The 22062-nt window shown below is 35.3% G+C and overlaps 1 protein-coding gene across 1 annotated transcript in view; it reads left to right on the top strand.

The window, feature by feature from the left end:
- Positions 1–417: 417 nt before the first annotated feature.
- LOC103252937 (cyclic nucleotide-binding domain-containing protein 1-like) overlaps positions 418–22062 on the top strand; it is a 35000-nt gene continuing 13355 nt past the window's right edge. The window contains exons 1-2 of the mRNA XM_008051520.1: positions 418–580; positions 17093–17165. Of these exons, the coding sequence (XP_008049711.1) occupies positions 493–580; positions 17093–17165 (161 nt within the window). The 5' untranslated portion in view covers positions 418–492. The remainder of the gene's footprint in view (positions 581–17092; positions 17166–22062) is intronic.

Raw genomic sequence — 22062 nt, 5'->3', positions numbered from 1 at the left:
TTAAAATGGATGTTTACCCTATATATAGTTGTGAAGAGTGGTATAAATGTCCTATTCCTGTTACTGCTGTTAAAAAAAAAAGCAGGGGGTGGGATGGTGAAACTAAAGTACTTATTTTCCAGGCAGGGAAAGGTCTCTGGACTATGAAAGATCAATGAAGCACATTCTTTTTTCATTTAACCTAGAATCATGAATGTTGTTTATTCTGCTGTCTTGTAAATTACACCTTCCTTGTTCATTCCTACTACTCCCTGTAGTTCACAAAATCTATCATAAATTCCACTGGACTCAAATATAGTATAGTTGTTCCTGGTTTCAAATTCATTCTTGGAAATGCTGAACAAACAATGGATAAGAACTGTGAACAAGAAGATTCTGTAGGATTCACCCTATCAGAGAGTACCTTGAGGGTTCTGCTTTATGAACCTAAAGGAAAAGAGTGATCACTTACCCCTCAAGTATCCTCTCGTCAGCTGCCTTTGAGCCTTCAAGATGCCTATATCGTCTCTTCCAGCAGCTCTTTTATCTCAGATGACAGTTATTAACAACGTGCCTCCTCCTCCACTTCGCAATGTACCAGGTGGGTGTGAAATACTTCAAGAGTCTCAATCATTTGTCACTGTTTTCAGTGACATATAAAAATGGGACATTTCAGAATTGGTAGGGACATTGGGAATCTTACTAACAATATTGGAGAATGGAAAGAATACAGATGTGTAAATCCTGCTTTGTCTGCTTGAAGTTTTTTCAATTCTCTAGGTCTCAAATAGTTTTTATTTGCATAATGAGAATCTTTGTGAACTCATAACTTCATAGACATTGAAATACTTTTAAAGAGAAGAGAAAAAGGCTCAGAGAGGTCACATAGCCTACTGACTGATCCTTGTTTCCAGAAGATCTTCTAGTCCCTACTCAGAGTTGGTCTTACTTACTACCCTTAGTGGGATAATTAATATTTAGTTTTCACTAGGAGAATTCTCATTTCAAATTGGCAAGGAAAAGAAAGATGATTCTCATTGTTCTGACTGTGAAATTTACTCCCATTTAATTTTTATTTCTATTATTTAACTTATCATATGAATTATAAATGTAGAATTAAATATTTTGAAGTTTACACAACTGACAATATTTTCCTATTTTATGTAGTTAAACTCAGAATATTTTCTCAAGACTGTAAACACTTGTTATAGCCATCAAATTCATAGATCTATTATTTGAACACCATAATACTGACTAGCAATATGTATGAGTCCTACTATTAGCTGAAATTTAAAACAAAATTAGATAACAAAGGTAATAATACTCATGACCCTTTTCAACTCAATACAGTATTAACTCTATTATCTTATTATTCACTGGGGAGATTTATAGTATTGATTTGTAGAAACCAACCAATCTATCCTTTTACCCTTCTATAAGCTATAACTCTTCTAAATGAATTTTTACAAATTAATGTTCATAGTCCCCAGGGAAAAAAGTATCTCAGGCAGCAGTTGATACCCTTTGAAGGAGTATACTTACGTCCCACAGTGTTAGACAAAGTCCTCATATCAAACCAGATTAGTTCTGGCATATATTACTTTTATATATTCTTGTTATTATTGTGAAAAATTCTTGCATGTGGCCAAAGTTTTATATTTCTATTTGAGTGGAAATAAGTATTAAATGTAATTTTGTCCCAAACCACAGATTCTGCTGTTCAGATTTTATTTGTGAAAAAGAAAAAAGAAGTCCTATCACCCTAATATGATTTTTTTTTTTTTAGCAGCCCAGAAAACTCAATAGCTGGGAGTTAAAAGATCAAATTAATTTAGAATCAATGAGATGAGATATGTGCTACCACTGTAGTGCTTCCCAAGGACACTTAACTTCTGTGAAGTGATTAAAAGATGAAAAATCAGCAGCAATTTAGATCTCAGAATTGAATAGAGCGTAATGGAAAGCAGCGGAGCTCCCAATGTTCTCTTTAGAGGTTCCTACTTGATGTTCTATGTTTTTGACATCTCTTTGTAGACGTGTCCTGCTTGCTTAATAACTGTGTCTTTGTGCTAACTGTAGCAAGTGAACAATTTCCCTTAGCAAACTCTAATGGTCACTGCTGAAACAATGACCTCATTAAAGCATATGTGTGGTGGATACTTTCAATCTATAAAATGACTGAACCTGATTACCAAGGAGTTATACACGGGAATGGTTTAAAATGTAATGGGCATAAATAGGAATGCTCAGTTAAGTACCCAAGAAGAAAATCCAGTCATTTTAAACATCCTTGTTTAACTTGGATTTAGTTAGTTTTAAGACAGATTTAAGGGCTCAAATCCACCTTTGTATTTAAATATGAATAATGTTTATTGAATGATTTCTAGGCAGTGTATAAGCATTTTGCATATTATGTTATTTCATTTATTTCTCATGAAAAGTCTATGTCTATGGAGGGAAGAATAACGGCCCCCAGTGATGTTCTTGCCCTAACCCCTAAAATCTGTGAATATGTTATGCTATATGGCAAGGGGGCGGGGATTGAGGCTACAGATGGAATTAAGGCAGCTAATCAGCTGATCTCGAGATGGTGAGAATATCCTGGATTATCCAAATGCCTACCATAATCATAATGGCCCTTATAGGTGAAAGAGGGAGGCAGAGGAGTCAGTCAGAATTATGAAATGTGAGAAAAACTCAACTGTCCATTTCTGGTTTTGAAGATCAAAGGAGTACACAAGCCAAGGAATGAAGGCAGTCTTTTGAAGCTGGGGAAGGCAAAAAAGCAAAAGCAAACAAAAAAACCCCCACGATTCTCCCCTTGAGCCTGCAGAAGGAATGAAGTCCTGCTGATAACTTGATTTTAGCCTTGAAACCAGTTTCAGACTTCTGATTTCCAGAACTGAAAGATAATACATTTTTGTTTTATTATTTTTTTTCTTGTGAGAAAGCAGGATTTATTAAGAGGACAGAAAAGCTCCCATAGTGGGAGGGGACCTGAGAGGGTTGCCCATTTTTGTTGTTGTAAGCCACTAAGGCTGTGGTAATTTGTCACAGCAGCAATAGAAAACTCATACATGTTCCATTTTATACTTAAGGACATTGAGGCTTAGGTTTTATACACAGATGTCAAATGGTAGATGCATCTCATAATATCATCTGTGTAAATGAACTCTCTCTACTCACAACAACACTAAAACCAGCAGCATTCCAGTTTTCCCCTTACTGACTACCTTGAAATTCATTATCCATTTGACTACTTAGCTGATATTGATTTATGGGAGGCAACATATCACATGTCTTTGAAAACTCCTTCAGTGCTGTGTCACTGACTTTGAAATTCAGACACAGACACTTCAAGCAGTTAAACTTCTTGAGTCAGTTTAGTGCTTATTTAAAATTTTTTTTTCTTTGAAATTTTCAAGTTTTCTCCCTCTGTAGTATCTTTGACTTGTGTCTCAGCATTCTTCACAGCTTGCTAACTCTAGGGAAGGGATGCGTGTTCTCAAAAGCAAACATGTTGTACCACTTTTTATTCTGGATGAGAATTATTTTCAAAAAACTTACTGTTAGTTAAGTGCACAGTTTTGCCACCTGAGTGAAATAACATCTGGTCTAAGTACACACATGACCCATTATCACAATAAGTTGATTTCCTAAAGAGAGAAGAAAACAATGTCTTAAAAATTGCTAATGGAAGGCGGGAGGCTATCCTTCACCATTTGGCTTTTGATTAGGAATATGGTCCAATCAGCTCCCTTTGTTTGGGTTAGTATGCTGTACCCCTATTTTCTTCACGCTTAATTAGGCTTGTCCTTCTGAGAAAGGATGAGTTTAAAAATACACTTTACATCCTGTCTACCAGTTGATCTAAGAGCTAGAATTTTTTTGTGGTTTTTCAGTACCAAAAGTGTTTTAAGTTTATAAAACATTTGTAGGTTCATTTTACTTGTTCCAATACATGAGGATATAGAAGGGGAATAAAAGAGCATTCAAAAGAAGATCAGAGACACTTTAAGAAATTTAGAAGCAAGATAGTACTCTTAAGTGAATGTTTTTCTATGCTCTTTTTCAATTTATGGTGTACATTTGTTGAAAATCCGAAAAGACTGTGCCATCATTTCTAAGTCATCAAGGGCATTTTCTATAATTTGAGAGTTTTCAGTTCTTGAGTATCCCAAGATTAAAGGAGTTTCAAATATGTATTTATTTGAAAAAGTAAATATTGCTCCATTTTAAAGTTTTAAACCAGTCAAATCCTAGGAGTGCAGGTAAGAATAAGGGAGACTTGTTAGTGGATGAGACAAACAGAAAAGCATACAATCTATTTTTTAAAAGGTTTTTTTTTAAAGGACACTAAAAGAAATTAGAATGAAAATTCCAAGAAAAAAATAAAAGGAAAAAACATTTGAATGCGTATTTTTTGTGTGTTTGTATAATTGGCAATGCCGTCATGTAATTTAGGACAAGAAGCATTAGGAATTTATTTCTCTATATTTTCAGTGTAAGTCACTTAAAAAAAAAATCCCAAGGAGAAAAGATGGTTATTTTATTGAAAACAAACATTTCTTCTTCTTTTTTCTTACAACTGATATCTCAATGTACTTGTACTTTCTGTCAGACCATCTTGAGTGGTCTTTAGAAATAAAGTTACGGGAGCTGAAACTTGAGCTGGATGGTACCTGGGAGTTCAGGCAAGAAACTGGAAAAAGTGAATTGCAATGGATTGCAAGTCAGATCTTACCACCAGATGTCAGGTTAGGGCCCCTCTCAGTCTTAGGCTACTACTCTATCCTGTCTATCTCAGAAATTAGTCCTCTGTTAATACTGTGTTATCAGTCATTCAGCCATCTAAATTGGTCTTCCGTCACCTTTCACTGAACTGATCGCTAGTCTTTCTTCTAACATATATAATGAACTAGATTACTTGTTTGATAGGATGATTAAAAAAAATGATATTAACTCCACTCAAAACCTGTCAGGTTCTACTCTCCTCCAACACTTAGATTACCCACTATTTTCCACAGTCTGGCAGTTTTTCAACTATTTTCCACAATCTGGCAGTTTTTCATGATGAGGCTAAAATGTGTCTCTTATGTTCTAGATCTTACAAGTCCAAAAACAAAACTTTCCACTACAGCTAAACTGCCAATACTGATCAGGGTACAGGGAGACTTCCTATGTTTAATTAAAACACACAGGTGGCCACACTCAGCACACATAAAGGTTAAAACTACAGCCTTCCAGAAGGGCAGTGTCAGGGGTTTCCCTTCTGTGGGAGAATTTGTCAGCTGCTTAGTTAGCAACCCATACAACCCTCTTTGGCTGCCCAAGTGGTAGCTCAGGTTCAAGGTAATGAGAGTCATATAGGGCAGGTGCTGAATTGCTTTGGCTTAAAAGCTTCATAAGTCAATGCCTTTTATAAAAATTTCATACGCACTGCTTATAGGTTTCCTGCAAAGAACCTCTCAGTTATAAGAGTCAAGGTTTTCAGCAAAGCCCATTTCAATGGCTCCCCATCAAGTATTTGTAAATCCTCTATAGTTCCTTCTAGTCCAGATGCAACTCATCAGAGATCATTGCTACCATAAACAATGTTGCCTTGCAATACAGTTAATGCTCTACCTTAATCTGGCCCCTAGAAAATAGAGCTGGAGAGTTTCCATGCTGAGGAGAAAATTATTCTTTGAATTGTACCCTCATAATCTTCACTTGTGCTTTAGCTCATGTTTCCTGTCTTTGAGGTGCCCTTCTATCTTCCTCTATTTGTTCTTATCATTTCAGTTCTTCTAAGTCAATTACTTTAATCTCCATAAAGAGATCTTCTGAACTTTCTTGGGTAAAGCAATCACTTTCATATCGTTGAACTTTCTTAGTTCTTTTTCTGTATTTCCCCAATTACTTTCAATGCCTTTAAGCTTATATAAGAGACCTTATACACATGTACCTTTGGGACTCCATTTTTGGCTGATTTTTGTATACAATGTGATCTTATATACAAAATCAGTTTTGTATATAATTGGCCCAATTTCATTCTTCTACATTTGGACATTTAGTTTTCTCAACAGCATTTATTAAAGAGACTTTTTCCCCATTATGTGCTTTTGGCACCTTTGCCAAAAATCAATTGACTAAAAATGCCCTTTATTTTATTTTATTTTTTGCTTGGGCTTTTTATTCTGTCCTGTCAATGTATCTGCTTTTATGCAAGTGCCATGTTTTGATTCCAATAGCCTTATAATATATTTTGAAATTAGAGGGTGTGATATCTGTAGCCTTAAAAAATTTTTTTACTTGAGATTGGTTTGGGTGGCTCAGAGTCTTTTGTGGTTCCATATAAATTTTAGATTTTATTTTTATTTCTGTGAAAAATAAAATTGGAATTTTGGTAGGGATTGCACTAAATCTGTAGATTGCTTTAAGTAGTAAGATCGCTAACAATATTTCTAATCCATGAACATGAGATATCATTTTTTTAGTACTAATGGTAAAATATCTTATTACTTTATTTTATAACTTTATTTTTCACTTAACAGTATTGTATACTATCAAAATCTTTTCATGTTAGCACAATTTCCATTTTAGTGACCATGTTATATTGCATTGTTTGAATATACCAAAACCCAACTAAGTGGTGCACCAGTTATTATGATATTGTGTCTAATCTTCAAGTTTAATCTCCCGTATTCTACTTTATGATGCCAGCCCTGGGATTATGCAAACCACAGTTGTTTTTGCTTTCTCCACACCTTCCCACTCCCCAGAAAACCAGCTGGCTTCCTGTTAGGATTTGTCAATAGTGGTATTAGAGAAAGAACAGAAGGAAAATGAAAGTTAAGGAAAGTGTTTTGCTGTTGTTTTGTTTGTTTGGTTTTGGTATTTGTCTTCTTTTTCTGGGCAGTCTCCCCAGAAATGTGTCACTATTCCTAGAAATAGCCCTACTGCACGTCCTCAGAGACCTGGCGCCATCTGCTGGTGTCCTGTTCTCACAGGTCAGATCCCAGATTCCTAGGGCCTTTGTTCCAAACTTCTGTGTTTCACTATTCATTCTTTTCTCTTTGGTTTATCAGCAAAAATATTGCCTCCTGGGTGAGCACTCACATTCCTTTTTTGTTGCTTCAGTTTCTAATACTTGGTTAACAGTTCTGTATACCAATTTTCTGCATTAAACAGACTGACATTAAATTGACTGCTGGATCTTGACTCATACAATGGAAATTTATTTCCAGTTAGTTTCGCTGTTAAGGTCAAATAAACGTCCTGTCCATAGCTTTTTTTAGTGTTGGTAGCCAGTGCATTACTAGAACTCTCAGGCCAAAGGATGTGTGCATTTTAGATTTTGATACTGACACATTGTCCTTCAAATGAGTTGTACTAATTTCTAGTCCCATCAACAGTATAGGCAATATCTATTTTATATTTTTATTTTTGTGTATTATATAACACAGATTTTTCAATAAATTAGTTGAAATAGTAATCTTGCTATTTAAGTTTGCATTTCTTTAAAAGTGAGGTTCAGTCTCCTTTCACATATTTGTGTCCATTTGTATTTATATAAACAGCATAATTATGGTCCCTGACCATTTATTGAAATTTATTTTTTCCTTTATTTGAAAGGATTTTTTGTTTACAAAAGAAATTAGCCTCTTTCCATATATTTTGCAAATATTTTTCACAGTTTATATTTGTCTTTTGTCATTATGGTCCTTGTGTAATATGAAGTTTTAGAATGGGTGTGTAGTTTTTAATATCCTCTCTTGATCTTGCTTAGACAATCTTTCCCTGTGCCAAGGTTTAAAAATAATTCCCTCAGTATTTTTTTTTAGTACTTATATAGTTTTGTTTTTTCAATGTAGAGTTCATTAAATATTTTTGATGTATCTGGATTTTATTTGGGTTTAGAATACTGAAATAAGACTGCCATTTAATACTTTTCCCAATATATTTATATTAATTTATACAGAATTAATATTTTATGCTATTGGATCTTCCTATTAAAAAATGCTTATCTTTACAATATCCAATTTTCCTACTTCCAGTTTACATGTCTTTTTTATGCCACTAAATACAATTTGTCACTGGGCATTTTATCTTTTTTTTTCTTTCTATTATGAATGATATAGTTTTCTCACATTTTCCAACTGTAAAAGTCAGTTTATTATAAAAAACATTAAATTTTAAAAAATTTAAACTATCATAATCTTACAGATGTTGTAAGTTCAGTATAAAAGATCCAAAAAAGTCATCCGAAGGTGCAACAGGAAATGACAGTAGTTTCTTAAAACTTACGAGAGATGCTGATGGTGGCTGGTCGGTGAAGAAATATTTGCCTCTAGGGCAGCACAGCAATCAATTTTATAATCAAGTCAGTTAATTATTCAAATTGCTATATGGTGCTTATGATTACATTGATTAAGTGTGATGCCTACATTGCTTGCTATTTTGCCTGATCATCTGCCACTCTGTGACTCATTACTGAGAATATGCATAATCTTCAGTGACCAGCCTTGGCCAAGGGCATTCCCTGGGGGAGGAAGCAGAAGGAAGTCAGGTATAGGGGGAAAAGAGTCCATGTCTGGATAGTACATCGCAATCAGTAGATTAACACTGATCCATTACCATAAGCTAAACCTTAGACTCCATTACTGTTTTGTCTTTTCAGTTTCATTCAGTCTGGGAGAGTTTCTCAGTTTTCCTTGACTTTCATGACCTTGATATTGAGAGATTAAAAACAATTATTTTGTAGAATATCTTTCAATTTGTTTTTCTGATGTTTCCTCATGATTAGATTCAAATAGACATCTTTAGCAGAAATATCACAGGAGTGATTCCATGTTCTCCTTCCATATTTTTAGGGGATGTTTGGTTTCAATTTGTCCCACTCTTGATAATACTCAGTTAATAATTGATTAAGGTAATATATTGAGAGCTTCTCTGCTGTAATTTTACTCTTTTCCATTGTGTAATTAATACTTTTGCGTAGATATATTGCAAGGCATATAAATATCCTGTTTCCCATGAAATGTTAAATTAAAAATAAATGTCTAAACACTGGACTTTCTATTTTACTCAAAGGATTTTAATGAATTACTATCATAATATATTCTGATGTTCAAATTGTTCACAATTTGGCTCCTGAGAGCCTCTTCAAGTTGATTTGAGTATTTCCTTGCTTCTTGGTACAATAAGGTTTTTCAGGATCATTTTGTACTTTTTATGTCTAATCCCAGGAATGGTCCATTTCCCCGAAGAGCCCTGGTTCATTTTAATGCACAATAGAACTCAATATCTGGGTGCTCTGTGCGTTCATTTTTTTTAGGATGTCACTACTCCCAGGCCCTCTCAGTAGACAGATCTAGGGAATATAAGTTTACATTTATGTTTGTTTGTATATCTGTTTATATATATTGAAAATCATGAGTTTACACCAATTTCTCCAATTCCAATGTAATACTATGGGGCTCATTCTGGTCTTTTCCTGTTCGGTATGTGTAACTCCCATCTCTGAAATGAGAAAGCTTTCTCCCATTAACTTGTCTATAAGACTTTTGATTAGTTTCCCAGTATTTAATCTATTTTCTATATTCACTACTACCCCATCTCCACCCTAACCTACATCCTTTCTCCCTTTCCTCTCACATGATTGCTCTCTTTACTCCTTTGGTCTCTGAGATTCTGCACGGGCTCATCCCCACTCATGGATACCTTCCAAAACCCTGGTCTTGGCTACTGTGACAGCTTACTTTCACCCCCACCTACAGCTGGCATAGATGCTTGTCATCCTCTACTGTTCCAATGGAAAAAGTAAAACTCAACTGTTCAAGGAAAAGTAAGCTACTTAGTTATTTCTGTAATCAGCCACTTCAAAGTACCACATTAGAGTACTTCAGTGAGGACTCTAATGGATTTCCAGTCTGTGTACTTGTTTTCTGCCTATATAGTTACATATTAGCAAAAATGATTTGTCTTTTTCCCCTGATTTTTATCTTTTTTTTTTTCAGTCAAATTATGTCCTTTGGTACTTTCAGAAATGTTTTGCACTAGTGGATCTTTATCTTGCTCTTGAATTTGATGCTGCTGTTTCTGGTGTGTCAACATCAAACATGATTCTGTCTTTTGGTGTGATCTCCTTACCAGGTTAAGAAAATAAACTTTTTTTCTATTTAGGGTATTTAAAAATTATGTTAAATTTTATTAATTTTTTCTGTATATATGGATATTATGATTTTAAAAGTTTTGACTTACTGTGGAAAATTATATTATTATATTTCCTAATTTAACTTTTTTGAGTTTCTTGGATAAATCACACTTTGTTGTATAATCTTTACTCTGCTAGTATGGCACCTGGTAATATATCCTTAATATATTTTTTCCAAAATATTTATTTGTGTTTGTCAGTGAGATTATTTGCTGTTTTTTTCATGCTTTATCACACTTGAATCTAATTGATTTGCCTGCTTCATCAGACAAATTTGAAAACTCAACAAGCATAAGTATGATCTCTTCCATAAAGATTTGATAGCATTCACTGTGAATAATGCCTTATCTGACACGTGTGTGTGTGTATGTGTGTGTGTGTGTGCACACAGTAGAGAGAGCCTCTTGATTTCTTTTAAATGAAGTATATTGTTAGTTCTTTCCCAACTTTATTTTGTTGATTACTTATGCCATTTTTTGGTTGTTTAGATAAGTCAGTAGTTTATTTTCTTCTCCAAAGAACTAGCTCTTAAATTTGTTTACTTTTCTATCGTTTTTTTCTGTTTGATGACTCTGATTGCCATTAAGGTTGGAGAGGATGTACAGCCAGCCCTCTATATCTGTGGGTTTCACATGTGGATTCTACTGACAGGAAATTGAAACTATTTGGAAAACTACTAAAAAATTAAAAATAAGAATACTACAATAAAATAATACAATAAAAAGAGTGTACAGTATGACAACTATATACATAGCATTTTATTGAATTAGGTATGACAAGTAAGCTAGAGAAGATTTAGAATATATGTGTAGATGTGCACAGGTTAGATGAAAATACGACACCATTTTATATCAGGGATTTGAGAACATCTTTGGATTTTGGTATGGGGAGGTGGGAAAGTGAAAGGAGTGGAGACAGAGAGGGGTGTCCTGGTACCAACCCCTTGTGGATGTTGTGAGGTGACTATATACAGAAGATATTTAGAATATATTTCAAAAGAGGTGAGGTCTGCATAACACATTGGTCTTGAAGGGGAAAGGAAAGAATAAGATCTCAAGATTAGTGATAGAGTTATCAGTGATGGGAATTTTCTTAACCCAGAGAATGCAGGCAAGGTTTAGGTTTTTTGAGTACAAGAAGTATGGGAGAAATTTTGAGAGAGATTTCGGTTTTCTTGAGTTTTATTTTCCTGGGTGATCCTCACATGAATGTTAGTGGAGTGCAAGTTAGAGATCTCTGCTAGAGAGTTTGATTTGAGAATCCCAGTGTGTATGTGATAGTTGAGACATGAGTGCAGATAAGATCATGCAAAAAAGAGAATCTAAACTGAATAAGATAGAGGAAGTAATGAGGATAGATTCTTGACCAACATCTACATTTAAGGGAAGAAGGTAGGAGTCAGCAGTCTAATAAAGCAGAAACAAGAAAGGAGAGAATTGTGTTGGTCACAGAAGCCTAGTAGAAAGAAACTTCACCAGTATCAAATGTTATACAGGGGTTAGTAAGATGAAGACTAAAAAAAGGTTATTGGACTAGAAACTCCAGAAATTATACTACTAGAAACTACTCTGATAATCTTAATGAAACCAATTTCAATAAATAATGGAGGCAGAAGATAAATTATAGTGAATGGAGAAGTGAATTTGAATTGAGGAAATAGAGAAGATGAATGTAGATTATTTTTCCAAAAATGTTGGGTATAAATAAATCGTTTTTTTTTTTTGAGTTGGAGTCTCACTCTGTCACCCAGACTGGAGTACAGTGGCTGCTCCCGGTCACCGCAGCCCCGACCTGCTGGGCTCCGGTGATCCTTCCACCTCAGCCTTCCAAGTAGCCGGAATTACAGGCATGCGCTACCACGCCCGGCTGATTTTTTGATTTATTGTAGAGATGAGGTCTCGCTGCCCAGGCGGGTCTCGAACCCGCAGGCTCAGGCAATCCACTCACCTCAGCCTCCCAAGGCGCGGGATTACAGGCTGAGCACCGAGCCCGGCTTAAGAAATCATTTTTATAATTTGTTGTAAAACATTTCCTCTGACCCTACTTTCCCACCCTTTGCTTTTTTTCTCTTCTCAGGTAATACAGTTCTACTTAAACATCTTAACTCACCCAGACGATGGTCAGAGACTACATAGGCCCACTTGGGTAGTTGCCCTATTTGTGTGCCAACTTTTATTTAAAGAAGATCTTGATTAGGCACTATTCTTTTGCTTCCTGATGCCTTATTTAGTTGCCTTTTTTTTGGGTCCTTTATGTTTACCCAATATTATTTGAAGGAGAATTACTTTGGTATTTTAGAAAACAACAAAAATTAAATTGAAGAAAAATGAATAGACACACTATTAACCATTAGCATAGGTAGGTTTAAAGACCTCTTATTATAGGACTTGAAGAATTATTTAAAAACATACTCCTCCCTAGAATCGAATCACTTAGCCAAATATATGTCATGCTAATTGTCCCTGAAGGATCCTTTTCTTCATTATCTCCCGTCTGGCTTCTGGCTCAGTACTTCTAGAATTAACCTTCTGCTTATTGTAGTACAGAGGCTGCTCTTCTTACTACAAAATGTTTGTTGCTAATGTTTCTGTTGCTATTGTTGATGAACTGCTTTTTTGTGCCTTAAAAATTATGTTAAGCAAGGTTCCATTGATCATTGGATTAATTATTAGAGTGTATACTGTAGCCACTTGAAGTGGTTTCACCCTCTGTTTCCAGTTAACCCTACTCTAACGTTTCCACAAGGTCAGAGTAACATTTTCTCTATGGTTATGCTGTCTATCTCTTTCACTTTGTATTATAGCCATTCAAATAAGCCTAATCTCCTGCTAAATAGTGGTTGTGTATTTATAATATTTCTAAAGCTTCATTATTCCATTGCTTCCTCTTAGCTTTTTACAAAGAATGTTTGTCTGCCTCTTAAGGCAAAGCTTGTTGGCAAAAAAATTAGTTTAATAACATTTAACACACAAAAAAATCTCTAGCTCCCATTCACAAGCATACTTAATTGACCATACTGCAAAAATATGAAAATATATCTACCCCAGACAAACATTAGCACATGTGAACAAATAATCATCAATGTACCACTTAGGTAAAACATTAGAATTTAGTTTTTCATTTTAATAATACACAATGGACTTTATATCAATAAAGATAATTGGTTTTTTAATTGCACAGTAGGTTTCTAGTTTAGGATTAACTTTGTAACCCCCTTTTATATCACCTTCTAATCCTCTTTCAAACTTACCCTGGTCTAAACCCTTGATTTTAACCCCATTTAGGGTTAAGCCCCTTCTGCTTCTGTCAAAAGCTGGGCTAAGACATATTCACAAGGGAAAAACAAGACTGGAAAACAAATATAAACTTTGTACTCTTTGAACCTTTTTAAGCTTTATCCCTGTATTAAATTTGATCACCAGAAAATCTCAGCATCTGGTCTTTACAAAGTTACAATTTCATGTTGAAGCTTTTAGCTTTTTTCTTTTTAATAAAACTGCTTTCAAAGACAAGATCCATTATGTTGCTCAACACCTTTCATAGAAAGAGCCTGTGAGAAATACCTCTCAAAACTGAGGATCAGTGAAGAAAAATCTGATGAACTAAAGTGTTCTTCTACTAGGCCGTAAGCGCTATATACTCATTCTATTTTTGAGTTTACTTGCCTGTTCTGAGTCTACCATGCTATAGTTTTTCTAAGGCAAGGTGATTTTTAGATATAAAGCAAAATTGTATCTTAATTTTTGTATTCTTTGCTAGCGATTCTGAGTCTTGTAATCTCTGTTTTGTAATTATTATTTTTTTGTAAGCTGCTTTAACTGAAGAATAAAGTATATTTAATTTTTTTGAAAGCCTCTCTTTTTTTGGTCAGAATTTCTCAAAACATGGTCTTTTCCAAATCTCTTTGGCACCATCTTCCTTTCCTGTTTACATCATTCATAGAGCTATTACTGATACCACTCTTGAACCACATTAGGGAAATAGACAATATGAATACTTTATAAAAACCACTTACTAATTCATGTATTAAAACTAAAATAATTAAAATTTTATAGTATTTGTAAAATATTAGTTTACTAAAAATTGTTTAGATATATCTAATCTGTAACTTGGCTCATTTAAAATAAATGAAGTCCCATGATGCTATCATACAATTTGGTAAGTTTTTGTTTCTTAAGGCTTACCTGAATAATATGGGTTAAAAAATGCCTAAATTATGTAATTGGTATTTTCAAGTTTATTAAATGGCATGATTTATGTGAATGGCAATCAGTTTTCTGCTTAAATTTTCTTTATTCCACTTCTGATGTTTGCTCAGCCCTCTATTCTTCCCTGATCCAGGCTCTGGATTTGTTTTATTTTGAAACAGGATTGTGGGTGGGAAGCTTTGCTATCTCTTGTAGTTTTGAGAGTCGAATAAGGTAGAGGATGGAGAACTAGAATTCAGAAACTACTTGCAAATCACAATGTTCACTGATTGTTGTATGGGTTCCTTGAGACTCACTCCCCACCACCACTGTATATGACGATGCAATGGGTACATGTGTATACTCCACTGGGACTCACAGTCTGACTGGCTTGGCCGCCATCTTCCCTCTCCTCCTCCAAATTTCCTTTATTTCTATTTCATATTTAGGGAGCAGTATCTATTATTGCTGGTTAATGTTTAGATCACAAAAGTTTTATAAAAAGTCAAATTTTATGATTCAGAAAGCTGAAATTAGCATAAACAAGGTTGGACATGTCAAATTACAATTCTTCATAGTGTGAATATGGCCGAGGAATACATTTAAAAGTTTTTTAGAAATGCAGTAAACCACTGATTTTCTCAAAAACTTTTCATGAAGAAAAGGAATAACATGCCTAAGTAGTATTTATTACTACTTTCTGTTTTACAACATTTCTTTTTAAAAAATTTTTTATTGTAAAGATGTGTGATATAATTCAGGGTTAGGTGTACAAATGTTCATTATTTAGGTACCCTTGTTGATGAAGTGTGACTCCCCCTCCCCTGGCAGATTCCCACTACTGTCAATCCCACCTCCCCTCCCCTCAGCAGTTTCCCACTATTGCCATTTCTTGTCTTATAGTATTACAATAATTGTTCAAGGTCTGCTTATGGGTGAGAACATGTGATATGCAGTTCTTTGTTTCTAGGTTAGATCACTTAGTATTATAGACTCTTTAAGTCCATCCAAGTTGCTGTGAAGTTCATAATTTTGTCCTTCTTTATGGCGGTGTAATATCCCATTGTGTATATGTACCACATTTTCTTATCCTGTCTTCTTTCATGGGCAGTATGGTTGGTTCCATGTTTTTACTATTGTGAACAATGCTGTAATAAACATATGTGTTGCAGGTATCGTCTTTCACAGAGTGATTTGAGTTCTTCCAGGTATATTCCCAGTAGGGATTGCGAGGTGATATAGAAGGTTGATTTTTAGATCTTTTAGGAATCACCAAACTGTTTTCCACAGAGGTTGTATTAGTTTACATTCCCACCAACAGTGTAGAAGTGTTCCCTTTTCTCTGCCTCCACTCCAGCATCTGTTTTTTTTTGAGTTATTGATGATGACCATCCTGACTGGAATTAGGTGAAATCTCAGTGTAGTTTTAATTTGCATTTCTTTGATGACCAGTGAGGTTGAGCATTTTTTCATTTATCTGTTGGCTGCTCATATGTCTTCTTTTAAGATGTGTCTATTCATATCTTTTGCCCACTTTGTAACAAGGCTGTTTGTTTTTTTCTTTTTGGCACATTTGAGTTCCTTGTAGATCCTAGATGTTAGGCCTATGTCAGATACACAGTTGGCAAATGTTTTTTCCCAGTCTGTGGGCTGTATCCCTGCTTTCTTGATGGTTTCTTTGGTTTTGCAGAAGCATGTCAGTTTGATGAGGTCCCACTTATCAATCTTATGTCTTATGGCATGGGCACTTAGGATTTTGATCAGGAATTGATCACCAGTTCCAATTTCCATAAGGGTGTCTCCTTGTTTTGCCACATTTCTAACAGCATTCATTCTTCTGGGAGTAACCAGAGACATTGTGATGTGAGTACCCATCATTGTAAAGATGCTTCTAATATGCAATACTCAGTCTTCTTTTCTATCTCATTTGAAGGATGCGAGCTCATTCTGACACTGAAGGAGAATCACAGTTAGTTTCCTTATTGGCTATGATTACCATCTTTCTGCTCTTAAGGGATCTTTTGTGATTTGCTTACATTTGAACTTAAGAAATTGCAAACTGAATCCAGACATTGGAAGGTGCTCTGAAGATGGGGATCTAAAGATGCGGGCCTGCATAGAATTGAATAGGTCTGCATGGATAGGAATGAATCAAAGAGTGAGAGAGAGAGAGAGACAGAGCGAGCGAGAGAGAGAGAGAGAGAGAGAGAGCGAGAGAGACAGAGAGAGAGAGAGAGAGAGAGAGAGAAAGACACACACACATACACACATACACACACACACACACACACACAGAGAGAGAGAGAGAGAGAGAGAGACAGAGACAGAGACAGAGAAACAGAGAGAGAACATTTAAAAATTTCTTCTTTGAATTGTCATGTCTGGAGTTCTGGAACTAGTATACCTTCTAACAGTATTGGATAGGGATTCTGAAAGATTTACTTTTAGAGATGTGGCATTATATATGACACATACAAACCTCAGCATTTATTGGAAATTTAAAAAATGCCAAACCAGACTTGACATCAATAAAAAACATTAATTTTTTTTCTTATTTTAATCACCCTATTCAATTCTGCTTGTGTATCAAACAAAGACTGTTAATACTTCACTTCCATAGTCACTTAATTCTTTTGCTATGATGAATGTTTGCAATTAAACTCTATTTACACACTTGGTTAATAAGATTATGGAAAATTACTCACATTTTTAATTGATTTTTTTTCAGACTTGAAAATGTCTAAGCGCATTAATTATGGTCAGTTGAATGCATTATGCCACATTAGAGGACTACAATACAGGTAAGTTATTCATGCATTTATTTTTCTGTTGTTCAAATGGATATGAATATGTTTGTTTTATGGATAAAGTATAGTAATAAACCATTGCTGACTCTCATAGGTACCTGATTTACCACACAGATAAAAACATTTGAAAACCTGGAGGTTATTTCTTCAGATTGAAGGGGTAAAAAATATATATCATATTTTAAGAAAACAATCTAGTGTGGAATAAACATAACTCATCCCTTAGCTGGCTCTTTCTAGTACTGAAAAAGCAGTCATAGGGGGAAAAGCCTTAAATGGTTGAAAACACAAATATCGAGTGAAATAAGTACCTGAGCTGTGAATAGGGGATGCCTTAGATGAAATATACTGGAACCTGAGAACTAGGAAATATCACTTTTCAAAGCTTGGGATTCCTAAGAAATATGATATTTGAAGATTTAAGTCTTAAAAATCCATTTCCTTGCCATCTACCCTACCACCTTCCTTCACTCAGTCGGAAGCCTGGCCTCATCTTTTATGGGACTATTGAGGAAAATAGCTTAGGTTTCCGATTTTCTCTCTCTACTCGAAAGCATCTCTAAGTCACATACTCTTAACCATCTCAAATTATGTCTATGCTTTTGTCTATCTTCTCATTTCTTCTTTCTCAGAGAAGGGAATAGGGCATGTAACTTTGATATTTCTTAGATTTCTATCAAAGGGGATTTTGTTCCCCCTGTGCATTGCTGCCTCCTTGCCACTCCCAGTGCCTTTCAACATGGGGTAAAGAATTAAGTGCACACACTCTGGAGCAGAGTTGCCTGTTTTAAATCCTGGCTCAGCAACTTACCCTCCGTGTGACTTTTGACTGATTACTTAATTTCTCTTTGCCTCAGTTTTCTCCTTTGTAAAATGGAGATAATAATAGTAGCCATTTAAAAGAGTTATCAGGATGATTACATGAACTAATATATGTAAAGTAAATGGTATCTATCACATAGTAAGTGTTATAAAAGTGATGGTTTTTTTATGGTTGTTATTCAGAAAAGCTCATTCAAGTTTTTAACTGTGTTTAAAAAACTTAACATCCAAATTTTGAATCTGACTTATACATCGATCCTTTCTCTAACACATAAGAAGCTAATCAAGGCCAGAACGGAGGCTATCCTCCACAAGTATGTGTATTCCCAAGCTTGCTTCACTGCTCTGACCCTGACAGAACTTCAGGCTGCTCTCTAAAGCTGGGTAGGGTCACTGCTCCAACAGAGGGTCAGGTGGGGCCAGATGCTCTGCTCCACAGATTCTATGTGGAAATATGAGCTTCACAGATTCCATGTAGAAACTTGGCCTTGTCCCCTAACCTGAAGAAATCTTACATGGAGCACTGAGGCTGAAAGGGGCTACCACTCAGCCACTTGGCCAGGTGGGACCAGATTCTCTGCTGAGATATGTGGGGACATGAGCTTGGTTCAAGGGGGTGACACAGATTCACTCCCGAGTTCTTTTTTTTTTTTGAGTTGGAGTCTCACTCTGTCGCCCAGACTGGAGTGCAGTGGCTGCTCCCGGTCACCGCAGCCTTGAACTGCTGGGCACCGGTGATCCTTCCGTCTCAGCCTTCCAAGTAACCGGAATTACAGGCATGCGCTACCTGCCCGACTGATTTTTTGATTTATTGTAGAGATGAGGTCTCGCTGCCCAGGCGGGTCTCGAACCCGCGGGCCCAGGCAATCCACTCACCTCAGCCTCCCAAAGGCGGGGGATTACAGACTGAGCCACAGAGTCGGCCACTCCCGAGTTTTTAACTATTCATGAAGGTATTCTAGTCTGTGGATAGTTGTTGAATTCCTGTGAGGCTGACTGGAAATGAGGAAATCCTATTCTGGCATCTTACTGATGTTGATCCCTGAACTATTAGTTTCAAACATACCTTTTTTCTTCCTTGATTTCTTTTCTTTCTTTCCTTTTTTTAAGAGGTGTAGTTCCTTTTGGTTTCACATTCGAATTTTAATCTTATACTGTATGCTTTGGAAATAAACATAAATATGCTTTGAAGATATTTTTCATTTATTGAAGTACTCTATGACTTGATTGGTCAGCTCTTATGTTCTAAGGTTCAATTTACTTAGTAATAAAGAAAGTAATCTGGTTTAAAAGGAAAGTCATGCTCTTCTAAGTTGTAAATTGAAAAACGAGGCTATATTTTTGCTACTACATTTTTCTGAGTGACTAAATATTCTTATAAATTCATACCTTTAAACATATCTGTATTAGAAACATTAAACAACAACATAGTTTTTGAATTTGTACAGAATGGTTCTTGTCAAACAATTCTCTTTGTGACTGTGATATACCAAGAGATCAATATTTGTTAGTGATTAATATTACTAATATATAGCCAACTTATTCTCAAATATGGATGTAGTTATGTTGATTGAATATTTTTGTGCTTATAAAAACTATAATCCATAAATAAATTTTAACCCACATCCATTTATAAGTTACTGTAAAGCATTCAGAATTTTCCCACAAAAAAATTATAGAATCTAAGAACTGTAGAACAGGAGGTCAACTCAGAAATCTTCTGGTGGGCACTCCTTAACATAAAGATGATTAATTGTTAATCATTGTTAGGGAAAAAAAAAGCTGACAAAGTCATAGTGTACCCAGTTTCCCCAAATTTGTTCAAAATATATCTAAAATTTTATTCTTTTATAATACAAAAGACAAAGATAACATTTAAAAAATTATAGTCATTAGTCAAAATGCAAAATAAAATAAAATAAAATAAAATAAGGTAATTCTTTCTCATTGCTTCAGGTTAGGCTAAAGTACATTAAATTATATGAGTATCAAGAGTTTGATAGAGACATTTATGATGATTTTAAGGAGGCTCTTGGACAATTAAAAGGGCTTTAGGGTCTATTGATAATGTTTTATTCTTTTTATTATTATTATTTTAACAATGTGGGGTACAATTCAGGGTCAGGTATACAAATGTTCATTATACAGGTACCCTTGTTGATGAGGTGTGCTCCTCCTTCTCCTGGCAGTTTCCCTAAACTGCCAATCCCATCTCTCATCCCCTGGCAGTTTTCCATTACTGCCGATCCCTTTCTTACAGTATTAAGATAATTGTTCAAGGTCCGCTTACGAGTGAGAACATAGGTACTCTGTTCTTTGTTTCTGTGATAGATCACTGAGTATGATAGACTCTGAATCCATTCAAGTTGCTGCAAAGCCATAGGTCTGTCCTTCTTTATGGATGCATAATATTCCATTGTGTATATGTACCACATTTTTAAAATCCAGTCCAGCTTCGATGGGCAGCATGGTTGGTTCCATGTCTTTGCTATTGTGAATAGAGCTGCAACAAACATGCGTGTGCAGGTATCTTTTTTGTAGAGTGGTTTGAGTTCCTCTGGGTATATTCCCAATAGGGAAATTGCTGGGTCATATGGAAGGCCAATTTCTAGTTCTTTCAGAAATTGCCACACTGTCTTCCAAAGAGGTTGCACTAGTTTGCATTTCACCAGCAGAGTAGAAGCATTCCTTTTTCTCAAAATCCTTGCCAGCATCTGTTGTTGTTTGTTTTATAAATGATGGTCATTCTTACTGGGGTTAGGTAGTATCTCAGTGTGGTTTTCATTTGCATTTCTCTGATGATTAATGAGGCTGAGCACTTTTTCATGTTCCTTTTAGCTGCCCATATATCTTCTTTTGAGAAGTGTCTATTCATGTCTTTTGCCCACTTTTTAATGGGTTTTTTTTTCTTTTCGGCGTGTTTGAATTCCTTGTAGATCCTAGATATTAGGCCTTTGTCAGATACACAGTTGGCAAATATTTTTTCCCATTCTGTGGGCTGTCTCCCGGCTTTCTTGATGGTTTCTTTTGCTTTGCAGAAGCTTGGTCAGTTTGATGAAGTCCCACTTATCTATCTTATCTCTTATGGCCTGGGCACTTGTGGTTTTGATCAGGAATTGGTTGCCACTTCAAATTTCCATAAGGGTGTCTCCTGCATTTTCTAAGATTCTTACAGTTTGAGGTTCTACATTTAGGTCTTTGGTCCATTTAGAGTTAATTTTTGTGTATGGTTATAGGTAGGTATTCTGTTTCAACCTTCTGCATATGATCATTCAGTTTTCCCAGCACCATTTACTCTCCTCAGTGGTTGTTGTTGGAGGCTTTGTCAAAGATGAGTTGGTTGAGAAATTGAGGCTTTGCTTCTGGAATCTTTATCTTGTTCCTTTGGTCTATAAGCACGTTCTTGTACCAGTACTGACTGTTTTGATCACTGTAGTCTTATAGTAATGTTTGAAGTCTGGAAGTGTGATACCTCCTGCTTTGTTTCTTTTGCTAAGGATTGTTTTGGCTATTCATGGTCGTTTATGTTTCCATATGAATTTCTGTATTGTTATTTCCAGGTCTGAGAAGAATGATGTTGTTGGTAACTTAATGGATATTGCTTTGAATCTGTAGATTGCCTTTGGTAGGATGAACATTTTAACAATGTTGATTCTTCCTATTCATGAGCATGAAATATTTTTCCATTTGTTTATGTCTTCTTGGATTTCTTTGAACAGTGTTTTGTAGTTCTCATTGTAAATGTCTTTCACTTCTCTTGTTAGGAAGATGCTGTGGTGTTTCATTTTTCTTGTGGCTATTATGAATGGGATTGTGGTTTTTATTTGGTTCTCTACCTGCTTGTTATTGGTGTATAAGAATGCCACAGTCTTGTACACATTTATTTTGTACCCAGAGACTTTGCCAAAGCCCTTTATTAGTGCAAGCAGGTTTTTGACAGATTCGTTTGGATTTTCTAGGTATAGGATCATATCGTCAGCAAAGAGGAATAACTTGACTTTCTCTTTTCCTATTTGGATACCCCTGATTTCCTTCTCTTGTCTAATTGCCCTAGCTTGGGCTTCCAAAA

This window comes from Carlito syrichta, unplaced genomic scaffold (genome assembly GCF_000164805.1).
Source record: "Carlito syrichta isolate Samal-C Ts95f unplaced genomic scaffold, Tarsius_syrichta-2.0.1 Scaffold183193, whole genome shotgun sequence".
NCBI lineage: Eukaryota > Metazoa > Chordata > Mammalia > Primates > Tarsiidae > Carlito > Carlito syrichta.
The sequence above is the reverse complement of the archived record's forward strand: the minus strand, read 5'-3'. Positions and strand labels throughout refer to the sequence as shown.